This window comes from Engystomops pustulosus, chromosome 7 (assembly GCF_040894005.1).
Source record: "Engystomops pustulosus chromosome 7, aEngPut4.maternal, whole genome shotgun sequence".
In the NCBI taxonomy this organism is placed as follows: Eukaryota; Metazoa; Chordata; class Amphibia; order Anura; family Leptodactylidae; genus Engystomops; species Engystomops pustulosus.
Genome location: NC_092417.1, coordinates 183,163,071 through 183,182,443, shown reverse-complemented (window position 1 = coordinate 183,182,443; position 19,373 = coordinate 183,163,071). Strand labels below are relative to the sequence as shown.

Sequence of the window (19,373 nt, the reverse complement as noted above, 5' to 3'; positions counted from 1 at the left end):
CTGCTCTAGAGACCACAAGTCAGGGGTGCTGAGGGTCCGGGGCTGCTCTAGAGACCACAAGTCAGGGGTGCTGAGGGTCCGGGGCTGCTCTGGAGACCACAAGTCAGGGGTGCTGAAGGTCCGGGGCTGAGGGTCCTCCATCCCTCCTCCATCCCCAGGGGTGCTGAGGGTCCTCCCTCTCTCTCAGGATTAGTGGTACTAAGTTCTCTTGCACTGCTCAGGAAGCCTCGGACCCATTGCTATGCTGGTACCTTCAGGATCTAAAGGTTTACTGGGGTCTCAACATGTTGGGGTACAGCTGGGTTACTCTGTAGACAATGGGGTATCCTTGTAGACCCAGAACATTGGGGTACACTGGGTTGCTGGGGGTCCGCGCTGCCTGGTAGACCCCCTGTGACTGTATGTTACTAACTGTCTGTGTTTTTCGGCAGTAACATTGGCTTCTTGTGGATTGGGACGGCGTCAGAATTGTTATGCCATCCAGTTCTGAGGTTCTGACTGGCGTCATAGCAGAACGCAACTCCGAGCAGTGGAAGGACAGCCACTACATGTAAGTCACCCACGCATCGTGTGTCATGTATGAGCCACGTGTGTCATGTATGCTGTATAGCTGTGTGTATGACGCCACGTGTGTCATGTATGAGCCACGTGTGTCATGTATGCTGTATAGCTGTTTGTATGATGCCACGTGTGTCATGTATGAGCCACGTGTGTCATGTATGCTGTATAGCTGTGTTTATGATGCCACGTGTGTCATGTATGAGCCACGTGTGTCATGTATGCTGTATAGCTGTGTGTATGACGCCACGTGTGTCATGTATGCTGAAAAGCTGTGTGTATGACGCCACATGTGTCATGTATGCTGTATAGCTGTGTTTATGACGCCACATGTGTCATGTATGCGGTATAGCTGTGTGTATGAGCCACGTGTGTCATGTATGTTGTATAGCTGTGTGTATGACGCCACGTGTGTCATGTATGCTGTATAGCTGTGATCAGTGCAGGGATTATATACTGTGATCAGTACAGGGATTATATACTGTGATCAATACAGGGATTATATACTGTGATCAGTGCAGGGATTATATACTGTGATCAGTGCAAGGATTATATACTGTGATCAGTGCAGGGATTATATACTGTGATCATTGCAGGGATTATATACTGTGATCAGTGCAGGGATTATATACTGTGATCAGTGCAGGGATTATATACTGTGATCAGTGCAGGGATTATATACTGTGATCAGTGCAGGGATTATATACTGTGATCAGTGCAGGGATTATGTACTGTGATCAGTGCAGGGATTATATACTGTGATCAGTGCAGGGATTATATACTGTGATCAGTGCAGGGATTATATACTGTGATCAGTGCAGGGATTATATACTGTGATCAGTACAGGGATTATATACTGTGATCAGTGCAGGGATTATATACTGTGATCAGTACAGGGATTATATACTGTGATCAGTGCAGGGATTATATACTGTGATCAGTACAGGGATTATATACTGTGATCAGTGCAGGGATTATATACTGTGATCAGTACAGGGATTATATACTGTGATCAGTGCAGGGATTATATACTGTGATCAGTGCAGGGATTATATACTGTGATCAGTGCAGGGATTATATACTGTGATCAGTGCAGGGATTATATACTGTGATCAGTGCAGGGATTATGTACTGTGATCAGTGCAGGGATTATATACTGTGATCAGTGCAGGGATTATATACTGTGATCAGTGCAGGGATTATATACTGTGATCAGTGCAGGGATTATATACTGTGATCAGTACAGGGATTATATACTGTGATCAGTGCAGGGATTATATACTGTGATCAGTGCAGGGATTATATACTGTGATCAGTGCAGGGATTATATACTGTGATCAGTGCAGGGATTATATACTGTGATCAGTGCAGGGATTATATACTGTGATCAGTGCAGGGATTATGTGGTTATGTGATTGTCTCCCATTGGATTACCGTGGTGTGTCCTGTCATCTGTCCACTTACTAATTATTAGTGGAGATTTATTTTTATCACTTGCTGGACGGATTTATTTCCTGCTGCAATGTGGGAATAACTAATCTGATATTAATAACATGGGGGCAATCAAATGGATGCAGTGGGGAGGAGATACAGCAGGAGGAGGCAGCAGGCAGGAGCGGAGGGTGAGGGTGCCGGCAGTGGTGCTCTCTCAGGTGTGGCGTTGTCTGTAGTGGTGCTCTCTCAGGTGTGGCGTTGTCTGTAGTGGTGCTCTCTCAGGTGTGGCATTGGCGGTAGTGGTGCTCTCTCAGGTGTGGCATTGGCGGTAGTGGTGCTCTCTCAGGTGTGGCATTGGCGGTAGTGGTGCTCTCTCTCAGGTGTGGCATTGGCGGTAATGGTGCTCTCTCTCAGGTGTGGCGTTGTCTGCAGTAGTGCTCTCTCAGGTGTGGCATTGGCGGTAGTGGTGCTCTCTCTCGAGTGTGGTATTGTCTACAGTAGTGTTCTCTCAGGTGTGGCGTTGTCGGCAGTGGCGCTCTCTCTCAGGTGTGGCATTGTTGGTAGTAGTGCTCTCTCAGGTGTGGCGTTGTCTGTAGTGGTGCTCTCTCTCAGTTGTGGCATTGTCGGCAGTAGTGCTCTCTCAAGTGTGGCATTGTCGGCAGTAGTGCTCTCTCAGGTGTGGCATTGTTGGCAGTGGTGCTCTCTCAAGTGTGGCATTGTCGGCAGTAGTGCTCTCTCAGTTGTGGCATTGTCGGCAGTAGTGCTCTCTCTTAGGTGTGGCATTGTTGGCAGTGGTGCTCTCTCAGGTGTGGCGTTGTTAGCAGTGGTGCTCTCTCTCAGGTGTGGCGTTTTTGGCGCTAGTGCTCTCTCTCAGGTGCTCTCTCTCTCTGGCATTATCAGCGCTAGTGCTCTCTCTCAGGTGCTCTCTCTCTCTGGCATTATCAGCGCTAGTGCTCTCTCTCAGGTGCTCTCTCTCTCTGGCATTATCAGAGCTGGTGCTATCTCTCCGTTTGTGGCTTTATCAAGAGTGGTGCTTTCTCTCTAGTGTTAGTGGCAGTGGATGTGCAAGTGGTGGCAGTGGTTGGGCTGATGGTAGTGGGCTGGTGTTGCCAGTGGTTGGGCTGGTGTTGTTAGTTGCTGGGCTGGTGGTGGTAGTGTGGGTTAGTGGTAGTGTTTGGGCTGGTGGTGGTAGTGAGCGGGAGTGGCAGAGGTTGGGCTTGCGGTGGCAGTGGTTGGGCTTGCGGTGGCAGTGGTTGGGCTTGCGGTGGCAGAGGTTGGGCTTGCGGTGGCAATGGTTGGGCTTGCGGTGGCAATGGTTGGGCTTGCGGTGGCAATGGTTGGGCTTGCGGTGGCAGTGGTTGGGCTTGCGGTGGCAGTGGTTGGGCTTGCGGTGGCAGTGGTTGGGCTTGCGGTGGCAGTGGTTGGGCTTGCGGTGGCAGTGGTTGGGCTTGCGGTGGCAGTGGTTGGGCTTTCGGTGGCAGTGGTTGGGCTTTTGGTGGCAGTGGTTGGGCTGGTGGTGGCAGTGGTTGGGCTGGTGGTGGCAGTGGGCTGGTGGTGGCAGTGGGCCGTAGTGGCAGTGGTTGGGCCGGTAGTGGCAGTGGTTGGGCCGGTAGTGGCAGTGGTTAGACTGGTGGTGGCAGTGGGCCGTAGTGGCAGTGGTTGGGCTGGTGGTGGCAGTGGTTGGGATGGTGGTGGCAGTGGGCCCTAGTGGCAGTGGTTCAGTGGTTGGGCTGGTGGTGGCAGTGGGCCGTAGTGGCAGTGGCTGGGTTAGTGGTGGCAGTGGACCGTAGTGGCAGTGGTTGGTGGTGGCAGTGGTTGGGCTGGTGGTGGCAGTGGGCCGTAGTGGCAGTGGCTGGGCTGGTGGTGGCAGTGGGCCGTAGTGGCAGTGGCTGGGTTGGTGGTGGCAGTGGGTCGTAGTGGCAGTGGTTGGGCTGGTGGTGGCAGTGGGCCGTAGTGGCAGTGGCTGGGCTGGTGGTGGCAGTGGGCCGTAGTGGCAGTGGCTGGGCTGGTGGTGGAAATGGGCGGTGGTGGCAGTGGTTGGGCTGGTGGTGGCAATGGGCGGTGGTGGCAGTGGTTGGGTTGGTGGTGGCAATGGGCGGTGGTGGGGCTGGTGGTGGCAGTGGTTGGGCTGGTAGTGGGCGGTGGTGGCAGTGGTTGGGCTGGTGGTGGCAATGGGTGGTAATGGCAGTGGTTGGGCTGGTGGTGGCAGTGGGCTGGTGGTGGCAGTGGGTGGTAATGGCAGTGGTTGGGCTGGTGGTGGCAGTGGGCTGGTGGTGGCAGTGGTTGGGCCGGTGGTGGGGCTGGTGGTGGCAGTGGGCGGTGGTGGGGCTGGTGGTGGCAGTGGTTGGGCTGGTGGTGGCAGTGGGCGGTGGTGGCAGTGGTTGGGCTGGTGGTGGCAGTGGGCGGTGGTGGGGCTGGTGGTGGCAGTGGTTGGGCTGGTAGTGGGCAGTAGTGGCAGTGGTGGGGCTGGTGGTGGCAGTGGGACGTAGTGGCAGTGGTTGGGCTGGTAGTGGCAGTGGTTGGGCTGGTGGTGGCAGTGGTTGGGCTGGTGGTGGTAGTTGTTGCCTGGATATACCTCTCTGCGCCCGCACTCGCTGGATTATTCGTGTGTTATTGTTTGGCGTGGTGAATATTTCTGATGTCAGGACACGTGCGTCCCTCTGATAACACTTCTGAGAAATGTCTTGTTCCTTGAAATCCCCCGAGTGTCTGCAGCTGATTATAGCGGTGACATGACGCCATCACCGCCGCCCGGTGATCCTCATCATGAACCGGCCACAAATAACGGATAGAAGCAGAGGAGCCAAAAACACATTGTAGGAAACCTGCAAAGAATGCAAGGATTATGCTAATGAGACCACTGGAAGGGGCGGTCTTGTTCTATTAGTGTCATCCAGGCAGAGCCCCCCTATAATCAGTGTCATACAGACAGATCCCCCCTATAATCAGTGTCATACAGACAGATCCCCCCTATAATCAGTGTCATACAGACAGATCCCCCCTATAATCAGTGTCATACAGACAGATCCCCCCTATAATCAGTGTCATACAGACAGATCCCCCCTATAATCAGTGTCATACAGGCAGAGCCCCCCTATAATCAGTGTTATACAGTCAGATCCCCCCTATAATCAGTGTCATACAGACAGATCCCCCCTATAATCAGTGTCATACAGGGAGAGCCCCCCTATAATCAGTGTCATGCAGGGAGAGCCCCCCTATAATCAGTGTCATACAGGCAGAGCCCCCCTATAATCAGTGTCATACAGGGAGAGCCCCCCTATAATCAGTGTCATACAGGGAGAGCCCCCCTATAATCAGTGTCATACAGGCAGAGCCCCCCTATAATCAGTGTCATACAGTCAGATCCCCCCTATAATCAATGTCATACAGTCAGATCCCCCCTATAATCAGTGTCATACAGTCAGATCCCCCCTATAATCAGTGTCATACAGTCAGATCCCCCCTATAATCAGTGTCATACGGACAGAAGCCCCCTATAATCAGTGTCATACAGGCAGAGCCCCCCTATAATCAGTGTCATACAGGCAGAGCCCCCCTATAATCAGTGTCATACAGACAGATCCCCCCTATAATCAGTGTCATACAGGCAGAGCCCCCCTATAATCAGTGTCATACAGGGAGAGCCCCCCTATAATCAGTGTCATACAGGCAGAGCCCCCCTATAATCAGTGTCATACAGGCAGAGCCCCCCTATAATCAGTGTCATACAGGGAGAGCCCCCCTATAATCAGTGTCATACAGGGAGAGCCCCCCTATAATCAGTGTCATACAGGCAGAGCCCCCCTATAATCAGTGTCATACAGTCAGATCCCCCCTATAATCAGTGTCATACAGTCAGATCCCCCCTATAATCAGTGTCATACAGTCAGATCCCCCCTATAATCAGTGTCATACAGTCAGATCCCCCCTATAATCAGTGTCATACGGACAGAAGCCCCCTATAATCAGTGTCATACAGGCAGAGCCCCCCTATAATCAGTGTCATACAGGCAGAGCCCCCCTATAATCAGTGTCATACAGGCAGATCCCCCCTATAATCAGTGTCATGCAGGCAGATCCCCCCTATAATCTGTGTCATACAGACAGATCCCCCCGATAATCAGTGTCATACAGACAGATCCCCCCTATAATCAGTGTCATACAGACAGATCCCCCCTATAATCAGTGTCATACAGTCAGATCCCCCCTATAATCAGTGTCATACAGGCAGAGCCCCCCCCTATAATCAGTGTCATACAGGCAGAGCCCCCCTATAATCTGTGTCATACAGGTAGAGCCCCTCTATAATCAGTGTCATACAGACAGAGCCCCCTCTATAATCAGTGTCATACAGACAGAGCCCCCTCTATAATCAGTGTCATACAGACAGAGCCCCCTCTATAATCAGTGTCATACAGACAGATCCCCCCTATAATCAGTGTCATACAGGCAGAGTCCCCCTATAATCAGTGTCATACAGGCAGAGCCCCCCCCTATAATCAGTGTCATCTGGCAGAGCCCCCCTATAATCAGTGTCATACAGACAGATCCCTCCTATAATCAGTGTCATACAGGCAGAGCCCCCTCTATAATCAGTGTCATACAGGCAGAGCGCCCTATAATCAGTGTCATACAGGCAGAGCGCCCTATAATCAGTGTCATACAGGCAGAGCCCCCCTATAATCAGTGTCATACAGGCAGAGCCCCCCTATAATCAGTGTCATACAGGTATAGCCCCCTATAATCAGTGTCATACAGGCAGAGCCCCCCTATAATCAGTGTCATACAGGCAGAGCCCCCCCCCTATAATCTGTGTCATGCAGGCAGAGCCCCCCCTATAATCTGTGTCATACAGGCAGAGCCCCCCCCTATAATCTGTGTCATACAGGTAGAGCCCCCCTATAATCAGTGTCATACAGGTAGAGCCCCCCTATAATCAGTGTCATACAGACAGAGGCCCCCTGTAATCTGTGTCATACAGGCAGAGCCCCCCTATAATCTGTGTCATACAGGCAGAGCCCCCCTATAATTAGTGTCATACAGGTAGAGCCCCTCTATAATCAGTGTCATGCAGTCAGAGCCCCCCTATAATCAGTGTCATACAGGCAGAGCGCCCTATAATCAGTGTCATACAGGTAGAGCCCCTCTATAATCAGTGTCATACAGGTAGAGCCCCCCCCCCCCTATAATCTGTGTCATGCAGGCAGACCCCCCGCACTGGACAGGATTTTCTGTGGTCGGGTCTTGTCAGTGTTGAATAGATTGTCTCCAGCAATGAAGCGGTTAATAAGAAAAATAATGGAATTAGAGGAAATAGAATCCGGAGGCCTCAGAAGTTGCGATTGTCGGAGTCTTGTGATTCTCTTTCTTGTAGATAATGGGACGAGGCGTTAAATAATGGATTCCTCCCCGAAGAGTCCCTACAAATGATTATCAGGCTCAGCGTCTGGTGCGCTGGCGCGGCCCCTGTCCGGGGTTTTAGCGGGAGATGTTCCACGTAATCGTTGTGACTTGCGGTGCACTCACTTAACATTCACTGGCTGCAGCGCTGTAAATTATGGAGTGAGAGTGACGGCTGCAGATCGGGTCCCTCTGACTCGTGGGAATGTTGTGTCCTTACAACACACGACGTTCTGTGCCGCTGTGGCTGTCCCCGTGGCCTCCGCACTCGCCCTTCTGACTAGTCGTGACTACACCAAAACATGTTTAACTCAGCAGAACCAGTCCGTAGCCCGATGGCCTTTCACCGGACAAATAGAGCCCCGTCACCTTCAGCCACACTCACAGTCTGCATTAACCAACAACGACCCCACAAGACCTTACCTGCCGGTATATATCTATATACACTGAAACCCTACCTGCCTGTATATATCTATATACACTGATATCCTACCTGCCTGTATATATCTATATGCACCGAGACCCTACCAGCCGGTATATATCTATATACACTGAGACCCCACCAGCCGTTATACATCTATATACACTGAGACCCTACCTGCCGGTATATATCTATATACACTGATACCCTGCCTGCCGGTATATATCTATATACACTGAGACCCTACCTGCCGGTATATATCTATATACACTGAGCCCCCACCAGCCGGTATATATCTATATACACTGATATCCTACCTGCCGGTATATATCTATATACACTGAAACCCTACCTGCCTGTATATATCTATATACACTGATATCCTACCTGCCTGTATATATCTATATGCACCGCGACCCTACCAGCCGGTATATATCTATATACACTGAGACCCCACCAGCCGTTATATATCTATATACACTGAGACCCCACCAGCCGTTATACATCTATATACACTGAGACCCTACCTGCCGGTATATATCTATATACACTGATACCCTGCCTGCCGGTATATATCTATATACACTGATACCATACCTGCCGGTATATATCTATATACACTGAGACCCTACCAGCCGTTATATATCTATATACACTGAGACCCCACCAGCCGTTATATATCTATATACACTGAGACCCCACCAGCCGTTATACATCTATATACACTGAGACCCTACCTGCCGGTATATATCTATATACACTGATACCCTGCCTGCCGGTATATATCTATATACACTGATACCATACCTGCCGGTATATATCTATATACACTGAGACCCTACCAGCCGTTATATATCTATATACACTGAGACCCCACCAGCCGTTATACATCTATATACACTGAGACCCTACCTGCCGGTATATATCTATATACACTGATACCCTGCCTGCCGGTATATATCTATATACACTGATACCGTACCTGCCGGTATATATCTATATACACTGAGACCCTACCAGCCGTTATATATCTATATACACTGAGACCCCACCAGCCGTTATATATCTATATACACTGAGACCCCACCAGCCGGTATATATCTATATACACCGAGACCCCACCAGCCTGTATATATCTATATACACTGATATCCTACCTGCCGGTATATATCTATATACACTGAAACTCTACCTGCCTGTATATATCTATATACACTGATATCCTACCTGCCTGTATATATCTATATACACCGAGACCCTACCAGCCGGTATATATCTATATACACTGAGACCCCACCAGCCGTTATATATCTATATACACTGATATCCTACCTGCCTGTATATATCTATATACACTGATATCCTACCTGCCTGTATATATCTATATACACTGATATACTACCTGCCGGTATATATCTATATACACTGATACCGTACCTGCCGGTATATATCTATATACACTGATATCCTACCTGCCGGTATATATCTATATACACTGATACCCTGCCTGCCGGTATATATCTATATACACTGATACCGTACCTGCCGGTATATATCTATATACACTGAGACCCCCACCAGCCGGTATATATCTATATACACCGAGACCCCCACCAGCCGGTATATATCTATATACACTGAAACCCTACCTGCCGGTATATATCTATATACACTGATATCCTACCTGCCTGTATATATCTATATACACTGAGCCCCCACCAGCCGGTATATACCTATATACACTGAGACCCCACCAGCCGGTATATACCTATATACACTGAAACTCTACCTGCCTGTATATATCTATATACACTGATATCCTACCTGCCTGTATATATCTATATACACCGAGACCCTACCAGCCGGTATATATCTATATACACTGAGACCCCACCAGCCGTTATATATCTATATACACTGATATCCTACCTGCCTGTATATATCTATATACACTGATATCCTACCTGCCTGTATATATCTATTTACACTGATATACTACCTGCCGGTATATATCTATATACACTGATACCGTACCTGCCGGTATATATCTATATACACTGATACCCTGCCTGCCGGTATATATCTATATACACTGATACCGTACCTGCCGGTATATATCTATATACACTGAGACCCCCACCAGCCGGTATATATCTATATACACCGAGACCCCCACCAGCCGGTATATATCTATATACACTGAAACCCTACCTGCCGGTATATATCTATATACACTGATATCCTACCTGCCTGTATATATCTATATACACTGAGCCCCCACCAGCCGGTATATACCTATATACACTGAGACCCCACCAGCCGGTATATACCTATATACACTGAGACCCCACCAGCCGGTATATATCTATATACACCGAGACCCTACCAGCCGGTATATATCTATATACACCGAGACCCTACCAGCCGGTATATATCTATATACACTGATATCCTACCTGCCGGTATATATCTATATACACTGAAACCCTACCTGCCGGTATATATCTATATACACTGAGACCCCACCAGCCTGTATATATCTATATACACTGATACCCCACCAGCCGGTATATATCTATATACACTGAGACCCCACCAGCCTGTATATATCTATATACACTGATACCCCACCAGCCGGTATATATCTATATACACTGAAACCCTACCTGCCGGTATGTATCTATATACACTGATACCCTGCCTGCCGGTATATATCTATATACACTGAAACCCTACCTGCCTGTATATATCTATATACACTGATACCCTACCTGCCGGTATATATCTATATACACTGAGACCCTACCTGCCTGTATATATCTATATACACTGATACCCTACCAGCCGGTATATATCTATATACACTGAGACCCCACCAGCCGTTATATATCTATATACACTGAGACCCCACCAGCCGGTATATATCTATATACACCGAGCCTCCACCAGCCGGTATATATCTATATACACTGATATCCTACCTGCCGGTATATATCTATATACACTGAAACCGTACCTGCCGGTATACACTCAGCGGCCACTTTAGCTCGAACCAGTCTGCCCATTCTCCTCTGACCTCTGGCATCAACAAGGCATTTCCGCCCACAGAACTGCCGCTCACTGGATGTTTTTTCTTTTTCGGACCATTCTCTGTAAACCCTAGAGATGGTTGTGCGTGAAAATCCCAGTAGATCAGCAGTTTCTGAAATACTCAGACCAGCCCTTCTGGCACCAACAACCATGCCACGTTCAAAGGCCACAAATCACCTTTCTTCCCCATACTGATGCTCGGGAGAACTGCAGGAGATTGTCCTGACCATGTCTACATGCCTAAATGCACTGCCGCCATGTGATTGGCTGATTAGAAATTAAGTGTTAACGAGCAGTTGGACAGGTGGACCTAATAAAGTGGCCGGTGAGTGTACATTGCAGGTATATATATATATGTGCGATGTATATGTACACGTGTGATGTGTAGTAGGATGACATTAGGGGATGTGTGTGTATGTGTGTTATATGTACATGTGTGATGTGTAGTAGGATGACATTAGGGGATGTGTGTGTATGTGTGTGATATGTACACGTGTGATGTGTAGTAGGATGACATTAGGGGATGTGTGTGTATGTGTGTTATATGTACACGTGTGATGTGTAGTAGGATGACATTAGGGGATGTGTGTGTATGTGTGTGATATGTACACGTGTGATGTGTAGTAGGATGACATTAGGGGATGTGTGTGTATGTGTGTGATATGTACACGTGTGATGTGTAGTAGGATGACATTAGGGGATGTGTGTGTATGTGTGTGATATGTACACGTGTGATGTGTAGTAGGATGACATTAGGGGATGTGTGTGTATGTGTGTGATATGTACACGTGTGATGTGTAGTAGGATGACATTAGGGGATGTGTGTGTATGGAGCTGGTGTTCTCTATGTGTATATGAAGGCTCCATTGTCCTGGCTCGGGGGTGTTGTGTTTGGGGTCGCTGCCCCCCATTAGTGCAGGGCGCGGAGGTGACATCTTCCTGACTGATTCCATTCATTGGGTCATTTATAAACTTCACTCTGAATTTTGATTTTCAATTAACGTTCCCAAATTAGAGATCGTTTTCTATTCCGTGTAATTGCAGGAAACAATTTATTGGTGGATTAGGGCCGAGAGCCGCAAATAACTATTTATACAGCTGCAGGGGGCGGGGGGCATTGTCTACTCAGCTGTGCTACCACACACCCACTGTGCCTGGTATCTATACATCTATACATCTATCTATCTATCTATCTATCTATCTATCTATCTATCTATCTATCTATCTATCTATCTCTCTCCTATCTATCTATCTATCTATCTCCTAGCTATCTATCTATCTATCTATCTCCTAGCTATCTATCTATCTATCTATCTATCTATCTATCTCCTATCTATCTATCTATCTATCTATCTATCTATCTATCTATCTCCTATCTATCTATCTATCTCCTATCTATCTATCTATCTATCTATCTATCTCCTATCTATCTATCTATCTCCTATCTATCTATCTATCTATCTATCTATCTCCTATCTATCTCCTATCTATCTATCTATCTATCTCCTAGCTATCTATCTATCTATCTATCTCCTATCTATCTATCTATCTATCTATCTATCTATCTATCTATCTATCTATCTCCTATCTATCTCCTATCTATCTATCTATCTATCTATCTATCTATCTATCTATCTATCTCCTATCTATCTCCTATCTATCTATCTATCTATCTATCTATCTATCTATCTATCTATCTCCTATCTATCTATCTATCTATCATCTATCTATCTATCTATCTATCTCCTATCTATCTATCTATCTATCTATCTCTCTCCTATCTATCTATCTATCTATCTCCTAGCTATCTATCTATCTATCTATCTATCTATCTATCTATCTATCTCCTATCTATCTCCTATCTATCTCCTATCTATCTATCTATCTATCTATCTATCTATCTATCTATCTATCTATCTATCTCCTATCTATCTCCTATCTATCTCCTATCTATCTCCTATCTATCTATCTATCTATCTATCTATCTATCTATCTATCTATCTATCTATCTCATATCTATCTATCTATCTATCTATCTATCTCCTATCTATCTATCTATCTATCTATCTATCTCCTATCTATCTATCTCCTATCTATCTCCTATCTATGTATCTATCTATCTATCTATCTATCTATCTATCTATCTATCTATCTATCTATCTATCTCCTATCCATCTATCTATCTATCTATCTCCTATCTATGTATCTATCTATCTATCTATCTATCTATCTCCTATCTATCTCCTATCTATCTATCTATCTATCTATCTATCTATCTATCTCATATCTATCTATCTATCTATCTCCTATCTATCTATCTATCAATCTATCTATCTCCTATCTATCTATCTCCTATCTATCTCCTATCTATCTCCTATCTATCTATCTATCTCCTATCTATCTATCTATCTCATATCTATCTATCTATCTATCTATCTCCTATCTATCTCATATCTATCTATCTATCTATCTATCTCCTATCTATCTATCTCCTATCTATCTATCTATCTATCTCCTATCTATCTATCTATCTATCTATCTATCTATCTATCTATCTCCTATCTATCTATCTATCTATCTATCTATATATCTCCTATCTATCTATCTATCTCCTATCTATCTATCTATCTATCTATCTATCTCCTATCTATCTATCTATCTATCTATCTTCTATCTATCTATCTATCTATCTATCTATCTATCTATCTATCTATCTATCTATCTCCTATCTATCTATCTCCTATCTATCTATCTATCTATCTATCTATCTATCTCCTATCTATCTATCTCCTATCTATCTATCTATCTATCTATCTCCTATCTATCTATCTCCTATCTATCTATCTATCTATCTATCTACAAAAGGAAATTCTTCAACAGTGTCACCAGCACAGCCCCCCACACCATCACACCCAACAGTGTCACCAGCACAGCCCCCCACACCATCACACCAAACAGTGTCACCAGCACAGCCCCCCACACCATCACACCCAACAGTGTCACCAGCACAGCCCCCCACACCATCACACCCAACAGTGTCACCAGCACAGCCCCCCACACCATCACACCCAACAGTGTCACCAGCACAGCCCTCCACACCATCACACCCAACAGTGTCACCAGCACAGCCCCCCCACACCATCACACCCAACAGTGTCACCAGCACAGCCCTCCACACCATCACACCCAACAGTGTCACCAGCACAGTCCCCCACACCATCACACCCAACAGTGTCACCAGCACAACCCCCCGCACCATCACACCCAACAGTGTCACCAGCACTGCCCCCTATACCATCACACCCAACAGTGTCACCAGCACAGTCCCCCACACATCACACCCAACAGTGTCACCAGCACAGTCCCCCACACCATCACACCCAACAGTGTCACCAGCACAACCCCCCGCACCATCACACCCAACAGTGTCACCAGCACTGCCCCCTATACCATCACACCCAACAGTGTCACCAGCACAGCCCCCCACACATCACACCCAACAGTGTCACCAGCACAGCCCCCCACACCATCACACCCAACAGTGTCACCAGCACAGCCCTCCACACCATCACACCCAACAGTGTCACCAGCACAGCCCTCCACACCATCACACCCAACAGTGTCACCAGCACTGCCCCCTATACCATCACACCCAACAGTGTCACCAGCACAGCCCCCCACACCATCACACCCAACAGTGTCACCAGCACAACCCCCCGCACCATCACACCCAACAGTGTCACCAGCACAACCCCCCGCACCATCACACCCAACAGTGTCACCAGCAAAGCGCCTCCCCCACACCATCACACCCAACAGTGTCACCAGCACAGCCCCCCACACCATCACACCCAACAGTGTCACCAGCACAGCCCCCCCACACCATCACACCCAACAGTGTCACCAGCACAGTCCCCCACACCATCACACCCAACAGTGTCACCAGCACAACCCCCCCCCACACCATCACACCCAACAGTGTCACCAGCACAGCCCCCCCCCCACACCATCACACCCAACAGTGTCACCAGCACAGCCCCCCACACCATCACACCAAACAGTGTCACCAGCACAGCCCTCCACACCATCACACCCAACAGTGTCACCAGCACAGCCCCCCACACCATCACACCCAACAGTGTCACCAGCACAGCCCCCCACACCATCACACCCAACAGTGTCACCAGCACAACCCCCCACACCATCACACCAAACAGTGTCACCAGCACAGCCCCCCACACCATCACACCCAACAGTGTCACCAGCACAGCCCCCCCACACCATCACACCCAACAGTGTCACCAGCACAACCCCCCACACCATCACACCAAACAGTGTCACCAGCACAGCCCTCCACAGCATCACACCCAACAGTGTCACCAGCACAGCCCCCCACACCATCACACCCAACAGTGTCACCAGCACAGCCCCCCACACCATCACACCAAACAGTGTCCCCAGCACAGCCCTCCACACCATCACACCCAACAGTGTCACCAGCACAGCCCTCCACACCATCACACCCAACAGTGTCACCAGCACAGCCCCCCCCCCCACCATCACACCCAACAGTGTCACCAGCACAGCCCCCCACACCATCACACCCAACAGTGTCACCAGCACAGCCCCCACACCATCACACCCAACAGTGTCACCAGCACAGCCCCCCACACCATCACACCCAACAGTGTCACCAGCACAGCCCCCCACACCATCACACCCAACAGTGTCACCAGCACAGCCCCCCACACCATCACACCCAACAGTGTCACAAGCACAGCCCCCCACACCATCACACCCAACAGTGTCACCAGCACAGCCCCCCACACCATCACACCAAACAGTGTCACCATCACAGCCCCCCACACCATCACACCCAACAGTGTCACCAGCACAGCCCCCCACAACATCGCACCCAACAGTGTCACCAGCACAGCCCCCCCACACCATCACACCCAACAGTGTCACCAGCACAGCCCCCCACACCATCACACCAGTGTCCCCAGCACAGCCCTCCACACCATCACACCCAACAGTGTCACCAGCAAAGCCCCTCACACCATCACACCCAACAGTGTCACCAGCACAGCCCCCCACACACCATCACACCCAACAGTGTCACCAGCACAACCCCCCGCACCATCACACCCAACAGTGTCACCAGCACAGCCCCCCCACACCATCACACCAAACAGTGTCACCAGCACAGCCCCCCTCACCATCACACCCAACAGTGTCACCAGCACAGCCCCCCACACCATCACACCCAACAGTGTCACCAGCACAGCCCTCCACACCATCACACCCAACAGTGTCACCAGCACAGCCCCCCCACACCATCACACCCAACAGTGTCACCAGCACAGTCCCCCACACCATCACACCCAACAGTGTCACCAGCACAACCCCCCGCACCATCACACCCAACAGTGTCACCAGCACTGCCCCCTATACCATCACACCCAACAGTGTCACCAGCACAGTCCCCCACACCATCACACCCAACAGTGTCACCAGCACAGCCCCCCCACACCATCACACCCAACAGTGTCACCAGCACAGCCCCCCCCCCACACCATCACACCCAACAGTGTCACCAGCACAGCCCTCCACACCATCACACCCAACAGTGTCACCAGCACAGCCCCCCACACCATCACACCCAACAGTGTCACCAGCACAGCCCCCCCACACCATCACACCCAACAGTGTCACCAGCACAGCCCCCCACACCATCACACCCAACAGTGTCACAAGCATAGACCCCCACACCATTGCATCCAACGGGTAGCAGTGATATTATACAGGAGGAGGGGACAGGTAGCAGTGATATTATACAGGAGGAGGGGACAGGTAGCAGTGATATTATACAGGAGGAGGGGAGAGGTAGCGGTGATATTATACAGGTGCAGGGGACAGGTAGCGGTGATATTATACAGGAGGAGGGGACAGGTAGCGGTGATATTATACAGGAGGAGGGGACAGGTAGCGGTGATATTATACAGGAGGAGGGGACAGGTAGCGGTGATATTATACAGAAAGAGGGGACAGGTAGCAGTGATGTTATACAGGAGGAGGGGACAGGTAGCGGTGATATTATACAGGAGGAGGGGACAGGTAGCGGTGATATTATACAGGAGGAGGGGACAGGTAGCGGTGATATTATACAGAAAGAGGGGACAGGTAGCAGTGATATTATACAGAAGGAGGGGACAGGTAGCAGTGATATTATACAGGAGGAGGGGACAGGTAGCAGTGATATTATACAGGAGGAGGGGACAGACAGCAGTGATATTATACAGGAGGAGGGGAAAGACAGCGGTGATATTATACAGGAGGAGGGGACAGGTAGCGGTGATATTATACAGGAGGAGGGGACAGGTAGCGGTGATGTTATACAGGAGGAGGGGACAGGTAGCAGTGATATTATACAGGAGGAGGAGGGGACAGGTAGCGGTGATATTATACAGGAGGAGGGGACAGGTAGCGGTGATATTATACAGGAGGAGGGGACAGGTAGCGGTGATATTATACAGGAGGAGGGGACAGGTAGCGGTGATATTATACAGGAGGAGGGGACAGGTAGCAGTGATATTATACAGGAGCAGGGGACAGGTAGCGGTGATATTATACAGGAGGAGGGGACAGGTAGCGGTGATATTATACAGGAGGAGGGGACAGGTAGCGGTGATATTATACAGGAGGAGGTGACAGGCAGCGGTGATATTATACAGGAGGAGGGGACAGGTAGCGGTGATATTATACAGGAGGAGGTGACAGGTAGCGGTGATATTATATAGGAGGAGGGGACAGGTAGCAGTGATATAATACAGGAGGAGGGGACAGGTAGCAGTGATATAATACAGGAGGAGGGGACAGGTAGCGGTGATATTATACAGGAGGAGGGGAAAGGTAGCGGTGATATTATACAGGAGGAGGGGAAAGGTAGCGGTGATATTATACAGGAGGAGGGGAAAGGTAGCGGTGATATTATACAGGAGGAGGGGAAAGGTAGCGGTGATATTATACAGGAGGAGGGGACAGGTAGCGGTGATATTATACAGGAGGAGGGGACAGATAGCGGTGATATTATACAGGAGGAGGGGACAGGTAGCGGTGATATTATACAGGAGGAGGGGAAAGGTAGCGGTGATATTATACAGGAGGAGGGGACAGGTAGCGGTGATGTTATACAGGAGGCGGGGACAGGTAGCGGTGATGTTATACAGGAGGAGGGGACAGGTAGCAGTGATATTATACAGGAGGAGGGGACAGGTAGCAGTGATATTATACAGGAGGAGGGGACAGGTAGCGGTGATATTATACAGGAGGAGGGGAAAGGTAGCGGTGATATTATACAGGAGGAGGGGAAAGGTAGCGGTGATATTATACAGGAGGAGGGGAAAGGTAGCGGTGATATTATACAGGAGGAGGGGAAAGGTAGCGGTGATATTATACAGGAGGAGGGGACAGGTAGCGGTGATATTATACAGGAGGAGGGGACAGATAGCGGTGATATTATACAGGAGGAGGGGACAGGTAGCGGTGATGTTATACAGGAGGAGGGGAAAGGTAGCGGTGATATTATACAGGAGGAGGGGACAGGTAGCGGTGATATTATACAGGAGGAGGGGACAGATAGCGGTGATATTATACAGGAGGAGGGGACAGGTAGCGGTGATGTTATACAGGAGGAGGGGACAGGTAGCGGTGATGTTATACAGGAGGAGGGGACAGGTAGCAGTGATGTTATACAGGAGGAGGGGACAGTTAGCAGTGATATTATACAGGAGGAGGGGACAGGTAGCGGTGATATTATACAGGAGGAGGGGACAGGCGGCGGTGATATTATACAGGAGGAGGGGACAGGCGGCGGTGATATTATACAGGAGGAGGGGACAGGTGGCGGTGATATTATACAGGAGGAGGGGACAGGTAGCGGTGATATTATACAGGAGGAGGGGACAGGTAGCGGTGATGTTATACAGGAGGAGGGGACAGGTAGCGGTGATATTATACAGGAGGAGGGGACAGGTAGCGGTGATATTATACAGGAGGAGGGGACAGGTAGCGGTGATATTATACAGGAGGAGGGGACAGGTAGCGGTGATATTATACAGGAGGAGGGGACAGGTAGCGGTGATATTATACAGGAGCAGGGGACAGGTAGCGGTGATATTATACAGGAGGAGGGGACAGGTAGCGGTGATATTATACAGGAGGAGGGGACAGGTAGCGGTGATATTATACAGGAGGAGGGGACAGGTAGCGGTGATATTATACAGGAGGAGGGGACAGGTAGCGGTGATATTATACAGGTGCAGGGGACAGGTAGCGGTGATATTATACAGGAGGAGGGGACAGGTAGCAGTGATATTATACAGGAGGAGGGGACAGACAGCAGTGATATTATACAGGTGCAGGGGACAGGTAGCGGTGATATTATACAGGAGGAGGGGACAGGTAG

General features: G+C 49.1%; 1 protein-coding gene across 12 annotated transcripts in view; it reads left to right on the top strand.

The window, feature by feature from the left end:
- The window catches only part of SOX6 (SRY-box transcription factor 6), a 522,737-nt gene that overhangs the window by 180,435 nt on the left and 322,929 nt on the right, over window positions 1–19,373 (top strand). For all 12 annotated transcript variants that reach the window (XM_072119160.1, XM_072119159.1, XM_072119157.1 and 9 more), the window contains one exon: window positions 432–550. Coding sequence is in view for 11 of the 12 variants with exons in the window: in XM_072119159.1 (XP_071975260.1) it covers window positions 474–550 (77 nt within the window). In the remaining variant the exon portion in view is untranslated. The remainder of the gene's footprint in view (window positions 1–431; window positions 551–19,373) is intronic.